This window comes from Phascolarctos cinereus, unplaced genomic scaffold, assembly GCF_003287225.1.
Source record: "Phascolarctos cinereus isolate Bilbo 61053 unplaced genomic scaffold, phaCin_HiC Scaffold_4;HRSCAF=312, whole genome shotgun sequence".
Classification (NCBI taxonomy): Eukaryota; Metazoa; Chordata; class Mammalia; order Diprotodontia; family Phascolarctidae; genus Phascolarctos; species Phascolarctos cinereus.
Genome location: NW_027555847.1, coordinates 681,549,514 through 681,576,841, shown reverse-complemented (window position 1 = coordinate 681,576,841; position 27,328 = coordinate 681,549,514). Strand labels below are relative to the sequence as shown.

The 27,328-nt window shown below is 43.8% G+C and overlaps 1 protein-coding gene across 2 annotated transcripts; it reads right to left on the bottom strand.

The window, feature by feature from the left end:
* Window positions 1-1,123: 1,123 nt before the first annotated feature.
* On the bottom strand, window positions 1,124-15,939 carry SNAPC2 (small nuclear RNA activating complex polypeptide 2). Of its 2 annotated transcripts, none has more exons than XM_020978140.2 (5): window positions 15,832-15,939; window positions 4,706-4,825; window positions 4,245-4,313; window positions 2,631-2,946; window positions 1,124-2,333 (listed from the first exon to the last, which is right to left on the bottom strand). In XM_020978140.2, exons 1-5 carry the CDS (start codon window positions 15,922-15,924, stop codon window positions 1,972-1,974), a joined length of 960 nt encoding a protein of 319 aa, XP_020833799.2. In that variant the 5' UTR covers window positions 15,925-15,939; the 3' UTR covers window positions 1,124-1,971. The 2 variants fall into 2 exon arrangements, with proteins under 2 accessions (XP_020833799.2, XP_020833800.1); XM_020978141.2 differs by lacking the exon at window positions 15,832-15,939 and adding an exon at window positions 11,532-11,830.
* Window positions 15,940-27,328: the final 11,389 nt, after the last annotated feature.

Genomic DNA, 27,328 nt, shown 5'->3' with positions numbered 1-27,328 from the left:
TCTCCAAGCCGAAGGTTCCCCACCACTGTTCTAAGGCATCCCAGGAAGGAAGAAGAGCAAACTCATTGGTCTGAATGGGCCAATTCATTGCAAGGTAGGATTGGAAGACTGGCTTAGTGGAAAGAATGCTGGACTTGAGGGCCCAATAGGCCTCCATTTGAATCCCACGTCTGACGCGATCTTGATCATCACCCCTCATCATCGAGGAGGGACCCGTACAGCTCTCAGGAGTGGGGCTCTCTTCCTAGGGCGTGACTGACTGAGGTGCTAACTCAGCTGGAAAGTGGGGTATTAACATGCACACTACCCCCCTCACTGGGTAACTCTAAAGCTTGTTCCGTAGTAATAGGAGAAAAGGCATGGGCTGAGACAGGCACCCCCATTGAGCTAAGGACAAGTGGCCATGGGGTCCAAGTGAAGTCTGAGAAAAGAATCAGAGAAAACGCAGTCCCTGGGTCTGTCTCCTTTGGGTGGACAGCCACAAGGTGGGGGGGGGGGGGGGAAGCAGGCCCCAGAAGTTAGCTGATACTTCCCTGATGTGGAGTGGTGCTGGGAGGACAACCAGAACCTCAGGAAAAAAGAAGAAAACAGCGAGGTAAGCTGTGGTTGGGACAGGGCATGTGTCAAGAAATGTTCATTTTGAACCTGTTTGAAAATGAATTAACATTTTGGAGACTGTTTATTGCATCACATATTTAGGTGAAAGAGAATATATGCACGGCCCAGTTTTCAATCACGATACTATTGAATATTCTGTTTGATGAAATGAGGATGGGAAAGAATGGAAAAAAACAACCCAGAATTGTGAAAGAAGTTTGTGCTTCTTTGAAGAAGCTGGCTGATTTTAAGTTAAAAACCTTGAAATTGCTTATTTAATTGGGGTATTAACAAAGCAAAATTAATTTGGTGTTAACATAGTGAGCACAGTTAACACTGGATGACTGTCAGAGGAGCAAAGGTGGGTGCTTGAGTAAACCAGGACTGAAACTAATTTTTGAGAAAGCACATCTTTGCATTAATTAGACAAAGTAAATAGTTTCATCTTAAAATTAAATGACAAAATATGAATGACTTAACAGTTTTACAACCACTTGTAAATTATGCTGAGGAATTTCTCAGTTACTTGTAATTTAATTTTGTTTTTATTAGTTTTTGCAATTACATTTTGAAAATAAAAACCAGCATCCAGAGTCCTGCCTTACATTCCTTCTGAACCTAAGTTACATATTTTTGAGACGGATAAACGTTTTAACTGTGCCCACCATCAACTGGACCAGAGGGCTCGGCAGAAAGCCAACCTTCATTACAATACCGAACTGAAAACTAAGGTATCAAAGGAATGGCAGTGTTGAGGGTGGCAAGCACCGGGGTGTTCTGATGCTGAGCTTTCTCACCCACACCGGGCAGGGTGGAGAAGCGGAGAGGAAGACATCCGTGCACATTAGAGATACTCAATAAGTATCTGCTGAAGAAGCAGGTGCATCATTTTTTAAAATCACCCTTAAATCAAACTTTAAGGTTTAAAAAGTGCTTTTCCCAGAACAACCCTGACTGCCCCAGAACGCCCAGGACTCGTTTGCCCAAAATCTCTTTCAAACACATATGCCACACATGCAACTCCTCACATCCAGAGAGGGAATGGGGTTCAACAGAACAGACACGATTCCGAGCCCCAGGAACTTTGAAATTTCTTTAAATTCCTGATCGGATATTGAGAATAGGGAATCATATAAACCCAGAGTCACAGAATTGCCTAGAAACCTAGGACAAAATAGCAAAGGAATTTCAGAAATAATAAACATAGCTTTATTTCCTAGGAGCTCACCTTTTTTCCCTCCTCCTTTCACCCTGACCACCCCCCCCCACACATACACACTCACACCCTCACGACCCCACACACAGCCCTTGCCTGGGGATGCAGTGTAGGGCCCCGCCCTCAGGAGGGTCCCCTGGCAAAGGGCTTGCCAGCGCTCACGGCCCAGGAGTTGGGGCCTGAGACAGAAGCTCCAAGGGAACCAGGAATGGGTTCAGAGGACAGAACTCCAGATCCTGCCACAGCTGGTGCTGAGCAGGGGGCAGACTTGGCCCAGAAGCAGCAGGACTCTCAGGAGTGGGGCTCTCCACGCTTCCTGGGGCACTGCTGGGGGAGGTGCTAACTTCACTGTCTTCCATGGAGTGGCCTTTGCCAGGGTCCTCAGGGCTTGGGCCTGAGTCCGATTGAGGGCGTACCAGTTTTCTGTAGGAACCAGCCATGTGGGCCTGTAGCCTTTCACAGGGCAGGCGACTGAGCTCCTCAGGGAGGGACATGAGCAGATCGAGGAGGACGGCAGCCTCTAGGAATCAAGAAGAAGGGGGAGTGAGTGTGGCCGGGGATGACGGTAAGGACCACTAGCACTGACAGAGCCCTCAAGGGTCTGCCAAGCACGTTACAAGGATGACCTCATTTAATCCTCACACCAGCCTTGGGAGGAGAGGTTCAGTGACTCGCCCAGGGTCATGCGGTAGTGAGTACCTGAAGCCCAGGCTAGCACTCTCTCCCTCCCCATCCGTGCCCCACTTCTCAGCCCACTGCTCTACTTCTTGCTCCCCTCCCCAGCATGGAGCTCCCCTCTCCTCACATCCCCACTCACCTCCAGGGGAGAGCTCAAGGCCCTTGCCACTCCGGGATACGCTTGACAGATATTTATATATCTTCTCAAAGTCAATGACAAAGTCTCCGCTTGTGGGTGAGGCAGGGCTAGATTTGGAGGAGTTCATCTCGACTTGGGCGTCTGAGGTGCCAGACGCTCCCCCACTGGTCTCTCGGGTGGGCTCTGGGGCCTGAGGCGGGAGTTCTCCCTGGGAACAAGAGTCTTTGGAGAGAAGCTGTCTCTCACTGGCTTGGGTTGGCTTCTCTGGAATGGAGTGGAGCAGACTCCCGGGTTCTGTCGCAGCAATGGTCAGGATCTGGGAGGGGCAGAGAGAAAACAGCATAAAGGGCCCGCAGCCGAGGGCCTGACACCTGCAGGAGATGGGACAGCCCCGAGCAGCCCCTCACCCTGAATTTGTTCTTCCTCTGGGTCAGGGGCTCTTCGGTTTCCCACCTCCTTTATTTTCAGAAGCTATTTCTTTTTACAGGCCTTTCTCACTCTTCCCAGTGGAAGAAAAACAAAGCTGCTGTCATTATCATGCACAGTTTAGCAGAACAAAAACCTTCGTTGGCCAGGCCAAAAAATGAATGTCTCTCTTTGCATCTGAAGTTCACCCATCTCTTGCAGGAGGTGTGGGACAAGGGGATCTCCTCAACCTTTCTTGCGTTGGGGACCTCTTTGGCAATTTGGTGACATCTACAGATCCCTTCTCAGAATCACATTTTTAAATCATTAAAGGAAATTAGAAGTTAGTGAAAATAAAGTTAGTCAGTAATTTAAGCATTTATTAAGCTTGGACCATGTGCCAGGGACCCTGCTTAACCCTAGGGAGACAAAGGGCCCCTCTCTCAAAGAGCTCACAGTCTAACGAGGGACACAGCACACCCACAACTGGGTAGCAAACAACCTGCAGACAATCAGCAGAGGGAAGGGCACCAGCATTCAGGGGGACGAGGGAAGGCCTCCTGCAGGAAGCCAGAGAAACCAGGACGTGTGGAGAGTGCCTGGCGTGGCGGGCAGCCAATGGACAAGGGAGGGAGGGACAAGAAGGCCAAGAAGCTCAGGTCCTGAAGGGCTCTGAGAGCCAAACAGGACTTTAGATTTGATCCCAGGGGTAAGAGGGAGCCACTAGAGTTTCAAGAGGAGGGGGTATAATTTTTTTCTCATTAAAGTTCAAAGACTCCTGAAAATTACTCATGGAACCCTTAGGGGTGGGGGGGAACCTATCAAGCCTAGTTTAAGATCCCCTGCTCTAGCTTTTCCCCAAAAGACAGACGCGTGGGTAGTGACTTCTTAGAAAGACCAATTGTGACGTCCTTTTCTGATGGCTCATTGTGGCTAAGGAGAGGCCCTGGGCTCTTGAACGCTGCTCTGCTACGTCTACCAGAATGGAGAGCCTTCGAGTCTGCTCTGGTGGCAATATTCAAGGCTTCTCAGAACCAGCTCAGGAAAGCCTTATTCCCAGACAGCCAGCCATGAGGAGATGAAGTTTTCTGACTGTAGGAGCTCAATAAGGTGGTCAACTATGATACAGACAAGGCAGTGCCTACCCTGATGAAATCACAGATATCTGGAAAAAAGAACTGAGTTCAAGAACTCCGGGGCCCCTGGTACCTGGGAAAAGGCAGTGGTCATTGCTTCTTCCAAATGGTCGGTCACCTTTGTAGCCAGATCTGTCCAAACCTAGAATTGAACCCAGTATTACAATCTGATCACCCAGGGCCACTGCTTATCTTTTCTTGGCAAGATGTCAACTGCCTCTCTTCTTCCTCACCCAGATCCATCTCACGTCCCTCAAAGACTCCTCTCACACCCCAGCCAAGTGGCACAGCATCACAGGGACCTTGAGGACCACTAGATTCTAGTCTAATCCCCTCATTTTACAGATTAGGAACCTGAGGCACAGAGGCTAAAAGACTGGCTCTGGGTCACAGGAGCAAATACAATGCTCCTGCCATCCTTCCATGTGCCACACCAGTTAAACTTGGGGTCTTTTCTCTCAGACCCTACCCCTTGCTTATGGGCCTCCTGTCCCCCACATTCTGACTTATCTGGTATTCTCACCCCAGCTTCACCTCAATGGGGGCTGGAACTTCAGCCCTGTGAAGCCTCGGTTCCTTCCGGCAGCAGCGATGCTCCTGCTGAATCACCTCCCGGGCCACACGACGCTTCAACAACTGCAGGAAATCCTGGATCTGGAAAGAAATGGCAGGAGGGGGTAGAGAAGGAATCAGAGAGGACGCTAACGTTCTGAGTCTGTCCAAAGCTTCACTCAGGACAGGGCAGAGGGCTGCCCAAATTCCCCATGTCCCCCAAGCACCCAATAAGCCCAAATCCAAGTCAATGAACAGCATTAATCACATAATAATCATGATTGCCAGTATTTATATAGTGCTTTAAGTGGCAAAGCACCTTACAAATGTCAACTCATTTAATTATGTACTAAACGCTGTGTTAAGCACTGGGGATACAAAGGAAGGCAAAAACAGCTCCTGACCCAAAGGAGCTCATGACATAATCTGAATCAAACCTATCTCCTACAGGAAGCCTTCCTTGGTTTCCCCTGGTAAGTTAAGTCCTGCCCCTTAAACACAGAGAGACCTTTGTACCTTCTACTATACCTGTCAATAGTAGTGTGTGGTATGTTTTGGTCTTAACCCCCATGAGACTTTGAGTTCCAAGACTGGCATTCTATATCAAGAAGGGGTATTAATAGTCACATGCAGAAATCCATCTGTTTTCAAAAATCATTTGATGATGTGTTACATATTAGTCTTATGGAAGAGACAGACAGATGTGGGCTAGATGAGTGGTGTAAAGTTGAAAGACAAGAATCCCTGCTGGCTGCGTGCGGACTTAGAAAACCACACATTCACATCATCTATCTTTTGTTTTATTTTTGTTTATTTTGATACATATTTCCCAACCGCTGTTTGACACTTCTAGGCTAGAAGAGGGTACAATTACACAGATGGAGAGCTAGCTGGATGGCTGGACATGAATGACTTGGTATCAAATTGGAAGGAAGTTTGCAGTGCAATGCATCAAGATCGATACTGGGTCATGTGCTGGTTAATATTTTTATCTAGACCTTGCACAAAGGCATAACTAGCATGCTTCTCAGTTTTGGAAAGGACAGCCAATAAAGACACTGCACACGGGAACACTGGAGCAAAAATTCAGTGGGGACTAGATGGTGTGGTGCGGGGGGAAAGCACGCTGGGTTCTGGCCTTGGTTCTACCATATGCTGCCTGTGCCACCTTGGAGAAGGCATTGCCTTTTCTGGCCTCTTATTTCTTATCTAGAAAATAAAGGAAGGAGTTAGACACAATGACCTGGGAGTCCTCTCCAAGTAGAAATCTATGAAATAGGAAAATACAAATTCTTAGATGTGGGTTTAAGAAAATCAGCTTCACAAGGTGGGGCACGCATCAGGATTGTCTCCCCTAATTAGAATGTGAGTTCCATGAAACATTTTATTTGTATCCCCAACAATCAGCACAGTGCTTGGCTCACAGGAAACAATTAATGAGTGCTTTTCCATTAGGAAGGAAATGTTGTTCCATTCCAAAGCACGGTAAGACAGCAGTTTGTCTGAAAAGTATCTGCGGTTTGGGTGACTCACGGAGCCAATGGAGAAAGCAGCTAAAACAAAGCTTGAACTGCATTAAGAGAGGCACTGCTTCCAAGAATAAAGAGGTAATGGTCCCACTGGACTCTGCCCTAGTCAGACCACTTCAGGAGTGCTGTATGAAGCCTGGCCACATTGGGGAAGGACACTGATAAGCTGAACAGCATCCAAAGCAGGGCCACCAGGCTGGAGAAAGGCCTTGAGTCCATGAAGGAATTAGGGATGTTTACCATGGAGAAGAGAAGACTTAGTAGAAACAGGAGAGACCTTCAAATACTTGGGAAACAGCTGTCAAGTGGAAGAAGGGTTCAACTCGTTCTGTTTGGGTCCAGACAGCAGAACCAGGAGTGAAGGATACATGGAGGCAAACAGAGGCTCAAGATAAGGAAAGACTTGGCAGCAGTGGGAGCTCTCTCAAAGGGGAAGAGGTTGCCTTGGGAGGTCAGAAAGTCTCTCTCTGGCAAGGTTTCTGAAGCTGGACCTCCAGTTTCTGGGACACTGAAGGCCTTCTTCTTTAGGTTGGATGTGGATTACTCGGCTACTGAGGACCCTCCCTTCCAGAAGAATGTTTAAAGTCTCTCCTCAAGGGTGGGGCCTACTTTCATTTTTTAGATCCCCAGCTCCTCCTAAGTGCCTGGCACACAGTGGGTATTTAATAAATGCTTTTCTAATTGAATTTCAATGCCAAAATGCTGTGATTCTTTGATGTAATATATTAATTTCCTCAGGACCTTGCACTCAGAAAGTACTTCATAACTGTGCTGAATTTCTTGAACTGAATATAGAAATCCCAATTATCCTTTTTTCCTTGGACCACTGTAGAGGGCCGGCTTTGGGGAGTTGGAGGGCTTAGGCCAGCCCGGGTCTTACCTGTAGATTGTACTAAGCCTGACAGCTGTGAAACTCAGGATGTCGGCTCACCCCCCCCCCCCCAGTTCTGTCTCTTGAGAACAGGATGCAGGAAGGGAGGAAACGGATGGGGTACGGGACAGGACGCAGGATACAATGTAACAGACAAGGTACAAGGAAGTAAGGAAATCACCTAATTAGATTTGTACTTTTCATGAAGAATAACATTACTATAGCTTGATCCAGTACTATATAAGCCTGAGCCCTCAGATCAATAAACAGAGTTTGTTCTTCACTGCTCCCACCTGGCCCAGTGATTCTTTCTCTCTTCACACTCTGCCAGCATTAGACCACAGCCGGGGACGCAGGTGCTCCCGGCAGACCACCCACCTTATCTTGCCTGAGGAAGGGGAAGAGATCACCTCTCCTTCCTGATAGAAAGGATCTTCTCCTTTGTGCTGGACCCATTTTTCTCCCAAAGCTGACGTCAATTACTTTCTGGATGCCACTGGCTTCAAGACAGTAGCCTAACCTTGGTTCTCTCTCTTTCTGCCTCTTTGGGCACTCCCAGGACTCTTCCATCCAGCACACAGTAGGCACTGAACAGATAACCCAATTCATGCTTTTTAAACACCAGTTGTCTTTGCCTCTCACAGATCTTTACTCTCCCCCAACAGTCTGAGTAAGACATAAGCTTGTCCCCAACTCTGCTCTGTACATCCTGAGGGCCCAGACCACAAGACTGCGATCCCTGGAGGACTTAGGGAGACCATGACGTCAAATGTGCTCCTTTTCTACATGGAAAAATGGAAGCAAAGAAGAGGGAACTGGCTTGCCCAAGGTTACAAAGTCAGGGTGTCAGGACTCACACAAAGTGCTCGGGACACTGAAGGAGCATGAGCTTCCTCAGTATCCCCTGAGCCTCACTTCCATCCTGGGGATCCCCCTCATGGCTCCCCTAAATCCCCCAGACCTTTATCACTTTAGCCTCAAGCCATCTCAACCTCAGCCCTCCTCCAACCAGGTTCACCTGAGTCTCACCTTTCACAGCACAGATTAATAATGATGATGATGATGATGATGATAACAATGACAGCAGAATTTATACAGGCCTTAAGCTCTGCAAGGTGCTTCTCATGTTATCTTATTTGGTCCTCACCACAACCCTGGGTGATAGGTTGTTATTCTCCCAATACAAGTGGAGAAACAGGCTGAGAGCATTGATGGAAGTAACTTGCCCAAGGTCACAGAGCTAGCTACTGCATGAAGCAGAATTCAAATTCAGGTAGGTCTTCCTGATTCCAGGTCCAGCACTCCATCCACTGTGCCATCCAGCTGGCCTAAATCCAGCCCCAGTCCCTCATCTAAAACTCACCCAAACTTGGCCCTGGCCCCATCCCTTACCTAAGACTCCAGGCTCTAGCTAAGCCCCTTACCTCACCCTCTCACTGGCCCCAGGAGCCCTGCTCCCTCTACCTGGGAGCCCCTCCCCTGCTCAGTTAAGATCCCCTCAGATTCCCCTCCTCCCCGTGTGAACCTGACTCTCAGCCATCTAAATTCTCCCACCCTCTTCACCTCAACCTAGCTTTTGCCACGAAAGCCCTCAGCCTCCCTCCAGCCTCACCCCTTATCCCAGCCCTGACTCACCTGAGCCTCAAACTTTGCCCCTTTTGCCCAACCTTCCTCCTCTCCTGCCCCCACAAACTCCAATTCCTTGACTTCTCAATTGTCTCCCAGGCCATCTCCCCTGCACTGGCCACCCTCTCCTCTTTTTTTCCACCCTGACCCTTGTTAAACCAATTCAATTCTACACTGTGGCCCTCTCCTGAATCCTTAGCTCTTTATCATTTCCTCCATTATGCCCTGCCAAAACTCAGCCTGGATCACTCCCACCATTTGCCCCTTTCCATACTACACACATGCTACAAAATGAAGATGGAGAAAATCACACAATCATTCTGACTAGGTCCACTATAAATGTGATACCCAACCTCAACTGGGCCCTCACCACAGCTAGGTAAATCTTGTATATCTCCCTCATCAACTCCCTCTCCCACTCTTCACAGCAGCTCTTCCAAACCTCCTCATCCCTCCTCAAACCTCCCCTGACTCTCCCTCCCCCCAGTCTCTCAGCTGAGAACCTCACCTCCTATTTTACAGAAAAAAATGAGGCCATTCACCATAAGCTCCCTCTTTCTCATCTCCTGTTCCTGAGGTGCTTTCTGTCCCTCTGTCCTCCTCCACCCCTGTCTTGTGATGAGGTAGCCTTACTCCTTACCAAGGCTAACCCTTCTACCTGCTCAATGGGAACCTATTCCATCTCATCTCCAGTAATAGATTATCCCCCTCTGTCATCTGACTCTATCTCTTATTTTCAATCTCTCAGGTCACTGCTTCATTTCCTGCTGCCTACAAATACGTCCAAGTCTCCACCATCCTGGAAAAACCCTCACTTGATCCTTCCATCCTTGCTAACTACCATCCTGTTTCTTTTCTGTCCTTTGTGGCTAAACTCCATGAGAAGGCCATCTACAAAGGTGCTTCCACTATCCCCTCACTCTCTTCTTAACTCCTTAAGTTCTGCTCGTGACCTCCCTATTCTACCAAAACTGTACTCTCCAAGTTGTCAATGATCTCTTGGCTGTCAAACCCAATGGCCCTTTCTCAATCCTCATTCTCCTTCACCTCTCTGCAGCCTTTGACACCCAGGATCATTCTCTCTTCCTTGATCTGCTCTTCTCTCTGGGTTTTCGAGGTTCTTCTCCTACCTCTCTGACTGCTCCTTGTCAGGCTCCTTTACTGGACCCTTCTCCAGATCATGCCCTCTAATCATAGGTATCCCTCTGGGTTCTGTGCTGGGCCCTCTTCTCTTCTCCCTCTGTACTACTCCACTTGATGATCTCATCAGCTCCAGTGAATTTAATTACCATCTCTAAAACGATAATTCTCAAATCTACTTTTCTTCTATCTCCAACTGCGTTTCAATCACCTCAAACTGGATGTCCAGTAGACATCTGAAACTCAATATGCCTAAAACTGAACTCATTATAAATCTTTCCCCCTAAACCTGCCCCACCTCCTATCTCAACTGTAGAAAGCAATGCCACACTCCCAATCCCTCAGGCCCCCAATCTAGGGGTCATTCTAGGCTCCTCAGTATCTTTTATCCCCATATTCAAGCTGTTGCCAAGGCCTGTGAATTTCTTTTCCTTTTTTTTGGGGGGGATGAGGCAACTGGGGTTAAAAGACTTGCCCAGAGTCACACAGCTAGTGAGTGTTATGCCCTGAGCTTCAATTTCAACTCAGGTCCTCCTGACTCCAGGGCAGTGCTCTATCCACTGCAAACCCTGTCAATTTCACCTTTGCAACATCTCTCCCACATGTCCTTTCTCCCCTCTGACACTATCACAACCTTGGTGCAGACTGTCATCAACTCACACCCAGTCATATAACAATAGCCTGCTGGGTGGGGGGGGGTAGCACTGTGTTCCTACCTTCCTCACACCTCTCACCACAAATCTACCCTGCATTCAGCCACTAAAGTGATTTTCCTTAAGCCCAAGTCTGATCATGTCACCAAGAGTCCCTACTCAATAAACTCTAGTGACTTCCTACTGCCCCCCCCATCAAATACAAAATGCCCTACTTGGCATTGAAAGCCCTTCATGACCTGGCCCCCTCCTCCCTTTCCAGTTTTCTTACACCTTACTCCCCACCAACTATTCTTCCATGATCCTGCCTCTTCCACAAACAAGACCCTCCATCTCTCAGCTCTGGGCATTCTCTCTGGCTGTCCCCCATGCCTGGAACGCTCTTCCTCCTCCACTGACCACTGACCTCCCTGGCTTCCTTCAAGTCCCAGACAAAATCCCACCTCCTATAGGAAGCCTTCCCCAGTCCCACTTAATTCCAGTGCCTTCCCTCTGTCAACTGTCTTCTGCTCATCTTGTACTCAGCTTCCTTTCTAGGTACTTATTTGCATATCGTCTCCCTCATTAGATTCATTCACTCAGTAAACATTTATTAAGTATATCCTATGGGCAGGGCACCTTGCTATGCACTGTGAGCCCCTTGAAGGCATGGATTGTCTTTTGCCTCTGTTTGTACCCCCAGCGCTTAGCACACTGTCTAGCACACACCCGGCACTTTATAAAAGAGGACTGGTGGACTGATGGACGTTCCCCTCAGCCTCACGCCCAGCACGTGCCCCCACAACTCAACCCCGCCCCTTTCCCTTCATCCCCGCCCCTACAGCCTCGCTCTGGTCTTTGCTCCGCCCCCTCCTTCAGCCTCCCTAGGCTACTATCCCTCACTTCTCCTTTTCCTCCAGCCCCGCCCCCACAGCAGTCTCGCACTGCCTCTTTCCTCGTTCTGGCCGGGGCCATGCTCCGCCTCCTTCCCCTCGGCCCCGCCCCCGAACCTCAGCCTCGCTCCGGTGGGGCAGCCCCTGCCTCAGCTCCGCAGCCTCGGGTTCTCTCTCCCCGTCTCGTGCCTGCAGTAAACGGAGGAGTTGCTGCTTTTCCCGTGGGGTCCAGAGTGTGGCCCTGCGGACCCCGGCCGGGGCCAACCCTCGGTACCGCGACGGAGCTGCGCGCCGCCTTACAGGGGGCTTCATGATAGCCTGAGCCGGGAGCTGACGCCTGCAGTCTGGAAGTACACCAAACGGTCATTTCCGGATACGTCCTGATACGGTGGCTGTGAAGAGCCAAAAGGGGCCAACGAGGCGGCTGTGGCAGCTTCGCTTTTTCTCTGTGTGTTTATATACGCTTCTACCCCAGGGGAGGAGAAGAGGAAATAAGCTACGCCCCAGCTGAAAAACCAATTCTTTACTGAAAGGCATGAAATTTAATGCTGCATCTGGACTGTAACTTCTGCAAGATCTGAGCTCAGTTGTAATGAACAATTGTGACAGGCAAATGTCTGTTTGTAAGGAAGCAGCCTCTTCAAACACTTGAAAATCTTTTCTTTCCAAGGCTTCGGGCTGCCCATTGCCTGATAGCTTGTTTGTAAGTAGTTGTTAGTGTGATATGTTCCCCATTAGATTGTAAGCTCCCTGAGGGCAGGGACTGCCTGATAGCTGGTTTGTAAGTAGTGTGATTGTAAGCTCCCTGAGGCAGGGACTGTCTTTCTTTGTATCCCTACCACTTACCCCACTGCCTGACCATAGGTCTGCCTGTCACCAAACATTCGTTAAGCTCCTCCCACGTGCTAGTCACTGCCGAAAGCTCTGGGGATACGGGGGCAAAAGACAGCCCCTGCCTTCAAGGAGCTTACAATCTAATGGAGACAACAAGCAAATGAATATGTACTAAGAAGCTCTGTGCAGGATAAGCAGGACATAATTAACAGAGGGAAGGCACTAAAGTTAAGAGACTGGGAAAGGCTTCCTGTAAAAGGTGAGATTTTGGTTGGCACTTAAAAGGAAGCCAGGGAGGCTAGTAAGGTGGAGTGGAGGAAGGACATCCTTTGCAGGGATGGGCACAGCCAGAGAAAATGCCTGTAATTGGGAGGTGGAGGGTCTGGTGGGTGGACCAGCCAGGAGACTGGTGGTGTCACTAGGTTGAAGAATATGACTTGAGAAATAAGGTGTAAGAATACCAGCAAGGTAGGTGGGTGCTGGGTCCTGAAGGGCTTTGAATGTCAAGCAGAGCATTTTGTATTTGATCCTGCTGGCAACAGGGAGCCACTGGAGTTTTTTGAGTAGGGGGGGTGACAAGGTTGGACCTTTGTTGTAGGAAAATCATTTTAATGGCTGAATGGACGATAGATTGGAGTGGAGAGAGACTTGAGCAGACTTGAGAGGCTGCAGACCTACCTGCAGGCTATTGGAATAATCCAGGTGTGAGGTGATGTGGGCTTTCACCAGGGTGGTGGCAGTGTCACAGGAGAGAAGAGGAGTGGGAGAGATATTGCAAAGGTGAAATTATCATGCTTTGGCAAAGAATTGAATATGGGGAGTGAGAGATTGTGAGGAGTCTAGGATGGCTTGTAGATTGTGGTAGTAGTAGGGAAAGTAGGAGTGGGAAATGGTTTAAAGGGAAAGACAGTGAGTTCAGTTTTGGACGTGTTTAGTTACAGGTATCTATTTGAGATATCTGAAAGGCAGTTGGAAATACAAGGCTGGAGATCAGCAGAAGGTTGGGGCAGGCAAGGTAGATTTGGGAATCATCATCATAGAGATGATAATTAAACCTATGGGAGCTGATGAGATCACCAAGTGAAGTAGTGTAGAGGGAGAAGAGAAGAAGGTCCAGGACAGAACCCAGAGAAACATCTATGGTTAGAAGGAATGATCTGGAGGAGGATTCAGTAAAGGAGCCTGAAAAGGAACAGTCGGAGGAAGACCTTGAAAACCTAGAGAGGAGAGGGTATGAAGGAAGAGAAAATGATCCTGAGTGTCAAAGGCTGCAGAGAGGTCAAGGAGAATGAGGATTGAGAAAAGGCTATTGGGTTTGGCAACTAGGAGATCACTGATAACTGGAGAGAGCAGTTTTGGTAGAATAGGGAGGTCATGAGCAGGATTGTAAGGGGTTAAGAATTGTAAGAGAACAGTGAAAGTGGAGGCTCCTATTCTAGATGGCCTTTTCAAGAGGTTTGGCCATAAAGGCAAAGGAGATATAAGATGATAGTTATAAGGGACTGAAGGATCAATAGAGGGTTTTTTGGTTTTGTTTTTGATTTTAGGAAGGGAAAGACAAGGGCATGTTTGTAGGTGGTAGGGAAGGAGTCAGTAGGGAGCGGTTGAAAATAAGTGAAAGAGTGGGGACAACAGAGCTGCTCTTTGGATTTGTTCTGTGAAGTTTGGATTCGGTCAAAGGGCCACACTTGAGGATCTAGAGTGTTATATGTGGCTTCAAGGCCGTAGGTTCCAACCTCTGCATCTAAACATTAGTGGAAAGAATGATTACTTGATTCTTCATATCTGTGAGGGGCAAAGTTGGTAAGGGCTTGGGAGAGGAGAAATTCTTGTCTTCTATTCCAGCCTTCAGAGAAGATTCATCAGGATTCTAGGCCCTTTTCATTCAGAGTGCTTTGGAGGGAAAGAAAGATTTTGGGAAGAAGCAGAAACATAGAGCAGCCAGCTCCATGACATATCACTGATTTTCAGCTTGCTGCAGTAAAGACTTTGGTGAATGTCTCCTTGGGTGAGACAGGGACTCCCAGTTGAGTTCAGATGGATTGCATCCAGTGGTACGACCCAGTCATTCTGTGTATTGCGTGGTATATTCTAATCTGTAGAACTTCTCTGATTTCTGTTTGCTATTAATCTGGATAAATGGGCTTATTCCCTAGATTCACTCTGTGATGGGCATTGTAAAACTGGCATTTGGTGGGTAGGAAGTAAAGCCTCTAGATATAGCTTGAGGCAGTCCTTCCCTATTCAGAGATAGTGACCAGGAAAGCAGCTTGAATTTATAAATCATTTTCCCTAGACTAACACTGTTTGTGTTATTTGCAGAGAGATAGAATTCTAGTCTAGTATTCCTCTTTGAGGGTAACTAGATGGCACAGTGAATAAAGTGGCAGTCCTGGAGTCAGGAAGCTTCATCCTTCTGAGTTCAAATCTGTCTTCAGACACTTGCTAGCTGTGTGACTCTGGGCAAGTCACTTAACTCACTTTGCCTCAGTTTTCTCATCTGTAAAAGGAGCTGGAGAAGGCAATGGCAAACGAAGAGTCAGACACGACTGAAATGACTGGATAGCATCAATGTGCCAAGTACTGTCCTTCACATTGACATTGACTACCATGGACCTTTGCAATTGACCTGAGTTTTGTTGCCTCCCCATTTCAACTTTATTTACACTGTTACAGTTATTGTGGGTATGGTTCTTTTGGCTCCACTTTCTTCCCTCTGTGTCATTTTCCATATTTCTCTGAATTAATTCTTCATGTTTGTTATTCCTTGTGGGTCAGTAACATTCTATTTCTTTCTTAGCAGATGGTGGCAGCGCAGTGGATAGAACCCTGGGCCCGGAGTGAGGAAGATCTAAAGTCAAACCTGGCCTCAGATACAGCCTGCTGTGTGACCCTAGGCAAGTAACTTCACCTCTGTCTGCCTCAGTTTCCTTAAGTGTAAAACGGGGATAATAATAGCACCTACCTCCCAGGGTTGCTGTGAGGATAAAATGTGATAATAATTGTAAAACACTTAGCACAGTGCCTGGCACATACTAGGTATTTCATAAATGCTTGTGTCCTTCCTCTTACATGAAAGGTCACCAGAAAAGATACTCCAGGTTCTAGGTAATCTTGGGATCTGCAGCCATTCAAAACATAAATCATAAGCCCCCACCAATGTCTTTACTCTTTCTTAGTTTTATTTTCTTAATTATATTGATGTTTTGTTTTTATAGTACATTTGGGATTACCCCCACTCTGTGATGGGTCTCTTGTAACAAAGTAAACAATGAAGTAAAACTTAATACAGTGACTACATGAAGAGTGTGCACAACATTGTACATCTGTAATATCCTTCTTCTTTATTAAAAAAAATAGAAACCGATTTTCTCTTCCTCCCATCTCTCAACCCATTGAAAAAATAGAAACAAACAATGAATTCCTTGTAACAAATATGCTTAGTTAAACAAAACAAATTCCCTCATTGCAGGGAATCATGAATGGTCTAAACCTTCCTCTGACCTCCCGGCTTTCTGTCCCCTGAGGGAAGGTGACAAGGGCAAGCCATGTTCTATCTGTGCCAGCACAAGGCGACTCCTACCTTCTGCTGCCAGCCTGATCTCCCAGCTGGAATGTTGAGAACCTCTAGTGCAAAAAGATCAACTTTTCTTTTGACCCTCATCAGGCCTTCCATCTCTTGCTGTGCCTGTCCCTGGAGGAAAGAGGAAGAGGAAAGTTGGTGGGACTTTCTTCTGCTGCTTCACCCTGTTGTGCCTCATCTCCAAAGGAGAGAAGTAGTGCACAGGGCCTTCTATCTGACCATGTACCTTCCATTTCATGCTGCCCTTGTCTTTCGCCCGATCCGCATCATCCTTAGGGAAGAAGAGAAGCACCTTCCACTCAGTGAGGAACATTCTCACACCTCATCATACCTTACACATCCTAGTAATTCTGAATCCTTGTGGGTCATCGTCCAAACCTCATTCCCACCCCACCACCCAGTTCCTTCTTCCCATCCTTCTTGACCCTCCCACTCCAAAGTTCCAACCAAATACCATCCTCCAGGGGCAGCTAGGTGGCACAGTGGATAGAGTACTGCTCCTAGATTTAGGAGGACCTGAGTTCAAATGCGGCCTCAGACACATAACATTTACTAGCTGTGTGACCTAGGCAAGTCACTTGACCTCATGGCCTAGACAAAAAAAACAAAAAAAAAACCCCATCCTCCACTTCCAGAATACCTGTTCCATAAGCAAGAAACTTCCTTCTTCCTAATTGCTTTTCTTTTCCACTCCTTCCATCTTCTGTCTATTATAGAAACCTGACTTCTCAATGGTGACATAGCCTCCCTGCCCACCCTTTCCAGTATTGGCTGTATCTTCATTCATTCCCCTTGGCTCCCTGGTCAAGTTGGGGGTGCTAGAATACTTCTTGTTCCCTATTGCCCCTTCTAGGTTCCCTCCCTACCTCCATCACTCAGTAACCTCTCCTCTTTTGGAGTTCATACTGTTCATCTCTGCCACCCAATCAAAATCCTGGTAGCTCTTATCTACAGACATCCCCTTCTTTCTGAAATAGGTTTGGTACGTGGCTCATAATTTTTCTCTCTTCCACAACTTCTGCCCTCATATTAGGGGACTTCAACATACATATTGACACTCCCTTCGATACTCTAACCACTTAGTTCCTCAACCTACTCACTTCCCATGAGCTACTCCACCCTACATCAACCACACACAAAAAATAATCTTACCCTTGATGTTGCCATCACCCAAAAACGCACCACCACTGTGTTTGAGAATCTCCTAGTCTGATCATGATCTATTCATTTTCCACCTCTTCCTCTGTCTTCTTTTATTAAATCCTGTTCTTTGTCCACACTGTGACCTCCAATCTCTTGATTGTACCCTAGATCATCTTCCCTGTACAGGCCACTCTCTCTTCCTTTCCTCATCTTCACCTCTTGGTGAACCAATTCAACTCCGCACTGTCCTCATCTCTTCAGTCCTTAGCCCCCTTAGCATTTCAACAACTGTGAAAAGCCCAACCTTGGATCATTCTCATCATCCACCAATTTTCACCTTTACTTCTACACACGTGTTGCTTAATGAAGGTGGAGAAAATCATCACAACCATTCTGACTGGGTCCAGGACACATTTATGTTACATAACCTTGATTGGGCTCTCACTGGTTTTAGGCAATCCTACTGTACCTTCCTTATCAACTCACTATCCCACTCTCCACAACAACTCTTCCAAACCTTTTCATCCTCCTTCCCCCTTCTTAGCTGAGAACCTTGTCTCATATTTTATAGAAAAAATTGAGGCCATTCACTGAGAGCTCCTTCTTCTTCTCTCTTCCTTATTTTCCATCACTCAGGTGCCTTGAAGTCACGTTCTTCTCCTTCACCCTTGTCCTGCATGATGAAGTGGCCTTGCTCCTTACCAAAGCTAACCCCTCTACTTGTTCAAGAGATCTCATTCCATCCTGTCTCCAACAGATTGCTACCTCTGTCAATTCCCACTCATTCATTTATTTTCTCATTCCCTACTGCTAGCAAACATGTCCAGGTCTCTCCCATTTTGAAAAAAAAAAAACCCCTCACTGGATCCTTCCATTCCTGCTAATTAACATCCTGTTTCTCTTCTGCCCTTTGTGTCTAAACTCCTTGAGAAGGCCATGTACAAGAGGAGCGTCCAGTTTCTCTCCTTTTACTTTCCTTTTAACCCCTTACAATCCTGCTTATGACCTCATCATCCTATCAGAGCTGCTTTCTCCAGAGTTACTGATGGTCTTTTAATTGCCAAGCTCAATGGCCTTTTCTCAGTCCTTATTCTCCTTGACCTCTCTGCAGCCTTTGACACTGTTAAACGTTCTCTCTTTCCTAATATTCTCTTTTCTTTAGGTTTTTGGGATGCCACTCTCTCTTGATTCTCTTCCTAAATAACTGACTTTTTCAGTCCCTTTCATTGGATCCCCACGAATCCACACCCTCTAAACTGACCTCCAATCTTGAATCTCCAGTTGCCTGTCAGACAGTTCAAACTAGATGTCCAATAGATATATTGAACATGTCTAGAACAGAATTCATTATTCCACCCCCTAACCTTCCCCCTCCCACAACCTTCCCTATTATTGTAGAACAGTTGGGTCAAATTCAAACTGGGCCATAATGGTACATAAAGATCCTTGAATGTTGCCTATTGACCTAGAAAACCAAATATTAATAGTTATCATGTTTTGTTGTTTTTAAACTTTACTTTGTTAAATTTTTCTGGTTATATTTGGATCTGGTTCAGGCCAAACCCAAGAGTGTTGTGGGCTGCAGCTACTCCAGCGTGTTTGACACCCCTGCTGTAGAGGGCATCACCATCCTCCCAACCTCTCAAGCTTCTAACCTAAGAGTCATCCTGGACCCCTCACTATCTCTCACCTCCGTATCCAAGCTGTTGGCAAGGCATGTCGATTTTACTTTTGCAACATCTCTTAATATGGCCCATTCTCTCCTTAGCACCTTAGCTTTCTTAATTATTTTCTCTTTATCCTCTGTGTAGCTTATTTATACATATTTGTTTGCTTGTTGTCTCCCCCGTTAGACTGTAAGCTCCTTGAAAGCAGGGACTGTCCAGTGGCTTCTTTTTGTATCTCTAGCACTTAGCACAGTGCCTGGCACTTAGAAGGTACTTAATGAATATTTATTGACTGACTAGTACTAGTGATCATAGTTCTTTCTTATCAATCATAGCTTTCAAAGTTGTTTGTCTTTACAGTGTTGTTACTATTCTATAAAATGTTTTCCTGCTTCTGCTCACTTCATTTTTCATCAGTTTATAAAAGTCTGTGAAATTGATGCTTTTATATATTGATGTTATAATATCAATTGTTCCTCTGGTTCTGCTCACTTCATTCTGTGTCAGTTCATAGAAATCTTTCCATGGCTCTTTGAAATCATCTGTTTTCTCATTTATGACAGTCCAGGAGTATTCCAGTACATTTATGTATCATAACTCATTAAGCTATCCCTCAGTAATAGAAAGAATTTGGTAGGGTCCTTTCTTTTGCTATTTTTGCAAATAGTGTACGTCATATTAGAATTAATTGTCCTTTGAATGTTTGATAGAATTCTCTTGTGAATCCATCTAGTCCTGGAATTTTTTTTCTTTGAAAGCTCATCTATGACCTGTTCAATTTCTTCCTCTGAAATTAGGTTGTTTAAAGTTTCTACTTCTTGTTCTTTCAATTTGGGTATTTTATATTTTTGTAAGTATTAATTTATTTTATTTAAGTTGCCAGTTTTATTGGTATATAATTGGGTAAAATATTTCTAAGAACATTCTTTATTTCTTTCTTATTTGTGAGAAATACTCCTTTTTCATTTTTGGTACTGGTAATTTGATTTTCCTCTTCTTTTTAATCAAATTAGCAAATGATTTATCCATTTTTACATAGCTCTTAGTTTTATTTATTAATTCAATTTTTTGCTTTCAATTTTGTTCATCTCTTATTTGATTTTTTCAGGATTTCTATTTTGGTTTTTAATTGTGTTCATTTTAAATTTTGTTGGTTTTCTAGAATTTTAGTTGCATTCCAAATTCATCAATTTTGTGTTTGTTTCTGTCTCTCTGTCTGTCTCTCTGTTTTTTTTTTAAATAAAAGTGTTTAGAATTATACCTTTTCCTCTCTAAGACCTGTTTTGGCTGCATCTCAAAAATGTTTGTATGTAGTCTCATTGCTGACATTACCTTTAATGAAATTATCTGTCATTTTTATGATTTATTCTTTGACCTACCAATCCTTTAGGATTGAGTTATTTAGTCTCCAGTTCATCTTTAATACTTTTTAAGAGCCCTTTAATATAATTTTTATTGTAATATGGTCAGTAATAATCAGGGTGTTATTTTTGTTTTTCCGCACTTGTGGGGTTTTTATGTTTGGAGACATGATCAATTTTTGTAAAGGTGCTATGCACAGTTTAGAAATATTTATGCTCCTCTTTCTCTTCAAGAAAAACCAGAGATCTATCATATTTAATTTAAAAAAATTCTTTTTGGTTCTTAACTTCTTTCTTGTTTACTTTTTGATTAGGTTTATCTTGGGTTTATAGGGAGAAATAGAGGTCCCCCACTCTTATAGTTTTATTGTATATTTCTTCTTGTAAGTCAATTAGTTTTTTCTTTCAAGTATCTAGAAGCTATGCCCTTTGGTGCATATATGTTAAATATTGGAACTGATTCATTGTCTGTTTCTTTTCAGCAAAATGTAGTTTTCCTCTTTCTCTATTTTAATTTAGTCTGTTTTTGCTATTGCCTTGTCCAAAAGCACAATTACCACCCCTGCTTTTTTTGTTTTCAGTTAAGGCATAATAGCTTTTGCTCCAACTCTTTTCTTTATGTTTCAAGTGTGTTACTTGTAAACAGTATATTATTAGATTTTGCTTTTCAATCCATTCTGCTAACACATTCTCTTTTATGGGTGAGTTCATTCTAATCACATTCACAGTTATGATAATTATTTCCTTTCATCCTATTCTCTAGTACTTTTCCTTCTCTATACTCCTCACCCCCCATTTAGTTCTATTTTCTTTTTTCTTTTAACCTTTTCTTCACTATCGCTTTTTTGCATTTAAGGTTTGTTCAGCTTATGACTAATCCTTCCCTGAATCTACCCTCTTCCTGTTGCTATCTGCGTCCTTATTGAATTGAACACATTCCTACACCAAACTTTGTGGGTGCATTTGTCTGTGTGTGTGTGTTCTGCCTTCTTTTGATCAGTTTAGATGAAAGTTGAGGTTCAAATCATACTACCTCCCTCACAGTGTCCATGTTGGAATACAGTTTTACTTCTGCACAACCAGATTAGGCATGTTAATAAATTCCCTATTTTTCCTCCCATTTCCGCCTAATGTATCCTTTCTCCTTCTTCCACCTCCTTTTTTCCTGTGGCATCTCCAAGATGTAACAAAACTACTTATGGATCTTCTGTCTCAATTGACTACTATGACTTCTTGTGACATTAGGATCCTGAAAGAGTAAGCACTTTTAATATCCTCCCCTCCATTATAATATACACAGTTCATCTTTATAAAATCTTTTTTAAGCTTATTTGTAATATCTCTGTGCTCTAATATGTGACCAATTTTGGTACAAGTTTTGTGTGTTGCCAAGATATACATACGTTTATACATATATGCATATAATGTATATGTATATAAAATTTTATATATGTATATATACTTTTGCAGTCTCATTTGAAAGATTCTATCAGTCTCTTAGCTCCAGTTTCTCTAGCAGTTTGTTCAATTCTATATTTTCCCTTTTGTTTATATTTCCTTTAGATTTATTTAAAACCGAGTGAGGGACATTAAAGTCTCCTACTGTAATTATTTTAATTTCTGTGTCTTCTTGTAATTGAGGTATTTTTTATTTTATTAATTTGATGCTAAGGTATTCAGAGCATATGTTTAATATTGATATTAATTTGTTTTTTATATTCCATTTAAATATAATGTCATTTCCTTGTTTATATTGTGAGGATTTTTTGCCTGATAGCATGATCATAACTTCTGGGTTTTTTTAATCCACCTAATGCATAGTAAATTTTGTTTCAACTCATTTTTTATTCTATAATAAAACATAGTGGGGTTTTATATTCTTATCTGTCACTGTCGTGTTTTATTGGATTGTTTAAATCATTCACATTTAAAGTTATAAGAGTTCGGTCTATTTTTAAATATTTGTCTTTAACATTGCATTGTATGAATTAAGATTTTTTCTTTTTATCTTTACAGATATTACTTTATCTACAGTTATTTTTATTTAGTCTATTTAAATCAGCCCTATTTTTACAGCCTCTTTTCCCTTCACCTTCATCCTCGCCTTCTTTTCACCTCTTTCTCTAGTTTTGGGTGTTTTATTTAACTTTTTAATCCCCCTTTTTATTCTTTCATTTATCTAATTATGTAATTGTTTCCTTCATTTTTCTTCTCAATTAAGTAGTTAGTTAAAATCTCCTTTCTTATCTTCCCCTGGTGCCAGTTGTCAGGATCTCTGATTCCCCTTCTCCTGAGGCAAGAAAGCAAAACACTCTCTGCAAGGTAATGCCCTCTCTGAGCACCAAATCCTTGTATATTATACCCATATTTTAAGGTCTTCTGTATCTCATTACAGAATATATTTCTCCTTCCACACCCAAGGGAGTTCCCTTCAGTGGGTCCCCTTCCTATCACTGAATTGAGATTTCCCTTTTTCTTTTTTTCATACATGGTCTCTCCCTTTGCCACTCTATCCATTCTTCCATATCCCATCTTCTTCCTGAGACACCACAGGAGTTATTTTCCCTTCATTGTTTACCCTTGACTTGATTAGAGTAAATTGCATGTTCCTTAATATCTTCTAGCTCTTCTCCCCATTCTTAGTTGTGTTCCAACTCTCCAACCTAGACCCTCAGCGAATACTGTTCAATGTGTATAGGAGGGTTGTGTGATTTGGTCCATGGTGTTTCAGATCCATTTCTCTACCATCATTTCTGTTTAAGTTCCATTTTCATTTTCATCTTTTTATGTGCTTTTATAAAGAAATCTTTTAAGGGTTCTCCTGCTTTTATTTGTTGATATTTTACCCCACAGGTGTTTCTATATCTAGGTTTGTCTTTTTTCCCCCTTTTGATAGTCTCTTGAATTGGGCTTATTTATTATTTGTGCCTCCTGTGCAGCTGTATTTATTTACCTTTCTTATGTTTCTTGCTCTCTGTCTCTCTCTCTCTTTTTTTTTTTTTGCAATTGGGGTCAAAGGATATGAATGGACAGTATTCAGAAGAAACAAAAGCTATCTATAGCCAGATGAAAAAAAATGCTCTAAATCACTATTGCTTAGAGAAATGCAAATTAAAATAACTCTGAAGTACCACCTCACACCTATCAGATGAGCTAATATGACAGAAAAGAAAAATGACAAGTGTTGGAGAGGATGTGGGAAAATTGAGATACTAAGGGGCAGCTAGGTGCGCAGTGGATAGAGCACCGGCCCTGAAGTCAGGAGGACCTGAGTTCAAATCTGCCCTCAGACCAAAACACTTAACTGACCTGGAAAATAGATCGAGGAGAGAGAATTTAAACAATATTGAACTACCTGAAATCTGTGACTTTAAAAAAAAAGAGCCTAGACATCATATTTCCAGAAATTATTGAGTAAAACTGCCTTAATGTCTTAGAATAAGAGGGTAAAAGAGTCGTTAGGGGTCATGTGGTCCAACCTACTCATTTTTGAGTAAGGGTAATGAGGTCAAGAAGAGGGCAAGGACATGGCCAAGGTGACACCTCTGAATGTCCCTTCCTCCCTCCCTACCCACCCTCATTGAAAAGGCAAGCAACTCAATATAGGTTATGCATATGCAGTTATGCAAAACACTTCCGTAGTACACATGTTGTGAAAAACTAACTCTATTTCCCTTAATCCTATCCTGCCCCCCCATTTATTCTGTTCTTTCTTTTGACCCTGTCCCTCCTCAGAAGTTTTTGCTTCTGGTTACCTCCTTTCCCAATCTGCCCGCCTCTCTATCATCCCCCTGCTCTCTCGTCCCCTTCTCCCTCTGTTTTCCTGTAGGGTAAGACAGATTTCCATACCCAATTGAATGTGTATGTTATTCCCTCCTTAAGCCAAATCCTATGAGAATAAGATTCACTCATTCCCTTTCACCTTCCTTCGTTTCCCCTCCACTGTAAGAGCCTTTTCTTTTCTTTTTTTTTGTGAGGTTTTTACCCCATTCTACCTCTCCCTTTCTTCTTATCCTAGTATAATCCTCTGTCATCCCTTAATTTTATTCTGCAGATATCACCTCTTCATCTTCAACTCGCCCTGTGCCATCTATCTGTCTGTCTATCTATCTATCTATCTATCTATCTATCTATCTATCTATCTATCTATCTATCATCTATCTGTCTGTACATACATATAATTTTTTTCCTCCAACTACCCTAATACTGACAAAGGTCTCATGAGTATAAATATCATCTTTTCATGCAGGAGTGTAAACAGTTCAACTTTGATAAGTCTCTTATTACTTCTCTTTCCTGTTTACCTCTTCACGTTCCACTTGAGTCCTGTATTTGAAAGTCAAATTTTCTATTCACCTCTGGTGTTTTCCTCAAGAATGCTTGAAAGTCCTCTGTTTCACTGAATGACCATTTTTTCCCCTAAAGGATTATACTCAGTTTTGCTGGGTAGGTGATTCTTGTTGTAGTCCTATGCCCTCCGGAATATTATATTCTGTTCCCTGCAGTCCTTTAATGTAGAAGCTGCTAAATCTTGTGTTATCCTGATTGTGTTTCCACAATGATCCCATTTGAGTTTTCTTGGCAAAGACAAGAGAGTAGTTTGCAATTTCCTTCTCCAGCTCATTTTACAGATGAGGAAACTGAGGTAAACCAGGTTGAGTGACTTGCCCAGGGTCACCCAGCTAGTATGAAAGACTGAATTTCAACTCAGATCTTTCTGACTCCAGGCCTGATGCATCACCACTATCTACTGTACCACCTAGCTGCCCCATAAATCTTAAAAGTGCTATATAAATACTAGTTCTTATCACCAATTTATCCTCTATATAACTTGTTTGCATAGAGCCTTTCCTTCCCATTCCCCACCCCCAGCTCCCTCTTGTTTCCCCAGCACTTAGCACAGTGCCAGACAAAGAGAAGGTGCTTAATAAATACTTGTTGACTGTGACTATGACCTCTGCCAGCTAACAAAAACCAGGCAGAGTGCGCCCAAGCTAAAATAAATGCTTTCCTTTTTTATCCCTGTGTCTCCATGGAGATCAAAGGTTTCTGTTACAGATAATTATCTGATCGAGGGCTATATACTCTCAGCTACTCCCAAGCTTCCCTCAGGTTTAGCTGCTAATAAATCTGAGGCTGGAGAAGAGGTGAACTAGGCAGGCAAGCTCACTGCTCTTCCCCCACTCAGGAAAAACCCCCTTCTTTATTGTGTGCAACAGTGAGAGCCAAAGCCAGGCGGCTTCTGTGCTAGTGGAGAAACCCCCGGCTCCCTGGAGGTAATTGGGCACAATTTGTCCTCTGCTTCCCTATCTTTGCCTTTCTTTGTGTCCCCAGCACTTAGCACAATGCCTGGCACACAGTAGGTGCTTACTTCAGTACCTGTTGGTGATACTGATATCGACCACATACTTTGTTCCTAGCTTTGTAGTCAATAAAAATTTATTGAGCACCTGCTATGTGCTGGGCACAGTGCATACAGCCATACTACACTAGTGTCTCAGATAATGGTATAAACATTTTTGAACATATGGGACCTTTTTTTCCCGTTAAGAATTTTTCACTGTTGGGAAGTTCTTTCTTCTCTTAAAATATGATCTATTACATTCCTCTGTCCACACCCACTAGCCCCCCGCTCTGCTGTTTGGGGCCCAGCAGAATAAGCGTGAACCATCTTTCCCATCATAGCCCTTTGAACATCTAATAGAAGATGGTCACATAGGTCATTTGATCTAAGTTGGGTGGAAGCTCCAGAACAGCAGATTTAGTCTCTGTGAAAGGAACAACCACCTGCCAGTCAGGGGTGTACACAAGAGGAGTATGTGGCCTTGGGTGTAGTGGATTTCCCTTCTGAAGCTGGTCAGGTGAGGATGAGGTAGTTACTAGGCAGGCTGAATGAAGGGACCCCAGTGGGCAGCTAGTCCAAATCCATATCGGATCGAGAATTCCTTCCTTTCTATAACATACCTGACAGCTGGTCTTCTATACTTTGACTTGACAGGACTCCCTAAATCTTTTCTCAAACCTAATCACTTGCACATTTTGATAATCAATCAATTATATTTTTTATTTTGTATATATTTATAGATAATACATTTATATAATTTAAATTATGTATTTGTGATCAGTCCATTGCTTTTATTAAGTGTCCCTAGTGCAGCTTTGTGAAAATTAATCCATGCTGTCAGGGAAGAGGGAACATGCGGGTAGAGCAAAGTATAGGCTCAACACACTTGAACTACCCAGCCAAGCATTGGAGTGCCCCTTGTGGCCTTTCTTTGTGGCTGCATTGTACTCAGGCAGTGAGGAAATGATGTCAAAAGCCTGAGCCTTTAGTCCTATGAAGCAATCAAGTGTCAAAAATAACTGAACACCTTTCCAGGAAAAACTAGCCTGACTTGCCTGAGGGGAGACGTTGGACCTCATTTTCTTGTGCTTCACAGATATCGCGTATTTAAAAATCGAAGGTTTGTGTCAGCTTTGCATCAAGGAAGCCATTTTTCCAGTATCATCTGCTCACATGATGCCTCTGTGTCACATTTTAGTAATTCTCACAATATTTCAGACTTCTTCAATATTATCATAGCTGTCATGGTGATCTGGAATCAATGATCTTTGATGTTACTACTGCAATTGTTTGGGGCAACACGACCCGTGCCCATATAAGATGGTGAACTTAATCAATAAATGTTGTGTGTGTTCTGATGGCTCCACCAACAGGCCATCTCTCTCTCTTCCTTGGGTCCTCCTATTCCCTGACACACAACAATATTCAAATTAGGCCACTTAATAACCCTACAGTGACCTTTGAGTGTTCAGGTGAAAGAGTCAATTTGATGGGACAAACTTCATTGTTGTCTAATTTTAAGAAATTACCACAGTCACTCCAGCCTTTACCAACCAACACCCTGCTCAGCCAGCCCCCATCAACATTGAGGCAGACCCACAACCAGTAAAAAGATTACAACTCTCTGAAGGCTCGTTTGATGGTTAGCATTTTGTTAGCAATAAAGTATTTTTTAAATTAAGGCATGTACATTGTTTTTTAGGCATAATACTGTTGCATACTTAATAGACTACAGTATAATATAAACATAACCTTTAAATGCACTGGGAAACCAAAAAATTAATGTGACACACTTAATTTCAATATTCTCTTAATCGCAGTGGTCTGGAACGGAACCCACAATATCTCCAAGGCATGCCTATATTGCTCCTACCACCCTCCACTCCTGGGTGGAAAGGTCCTTGTTAAGGTCTTCCAGATGACCTTCCACCATTAAGATGACTTTAGGGCTGTTAACTGGTTAACCCTAACCACCATAATTC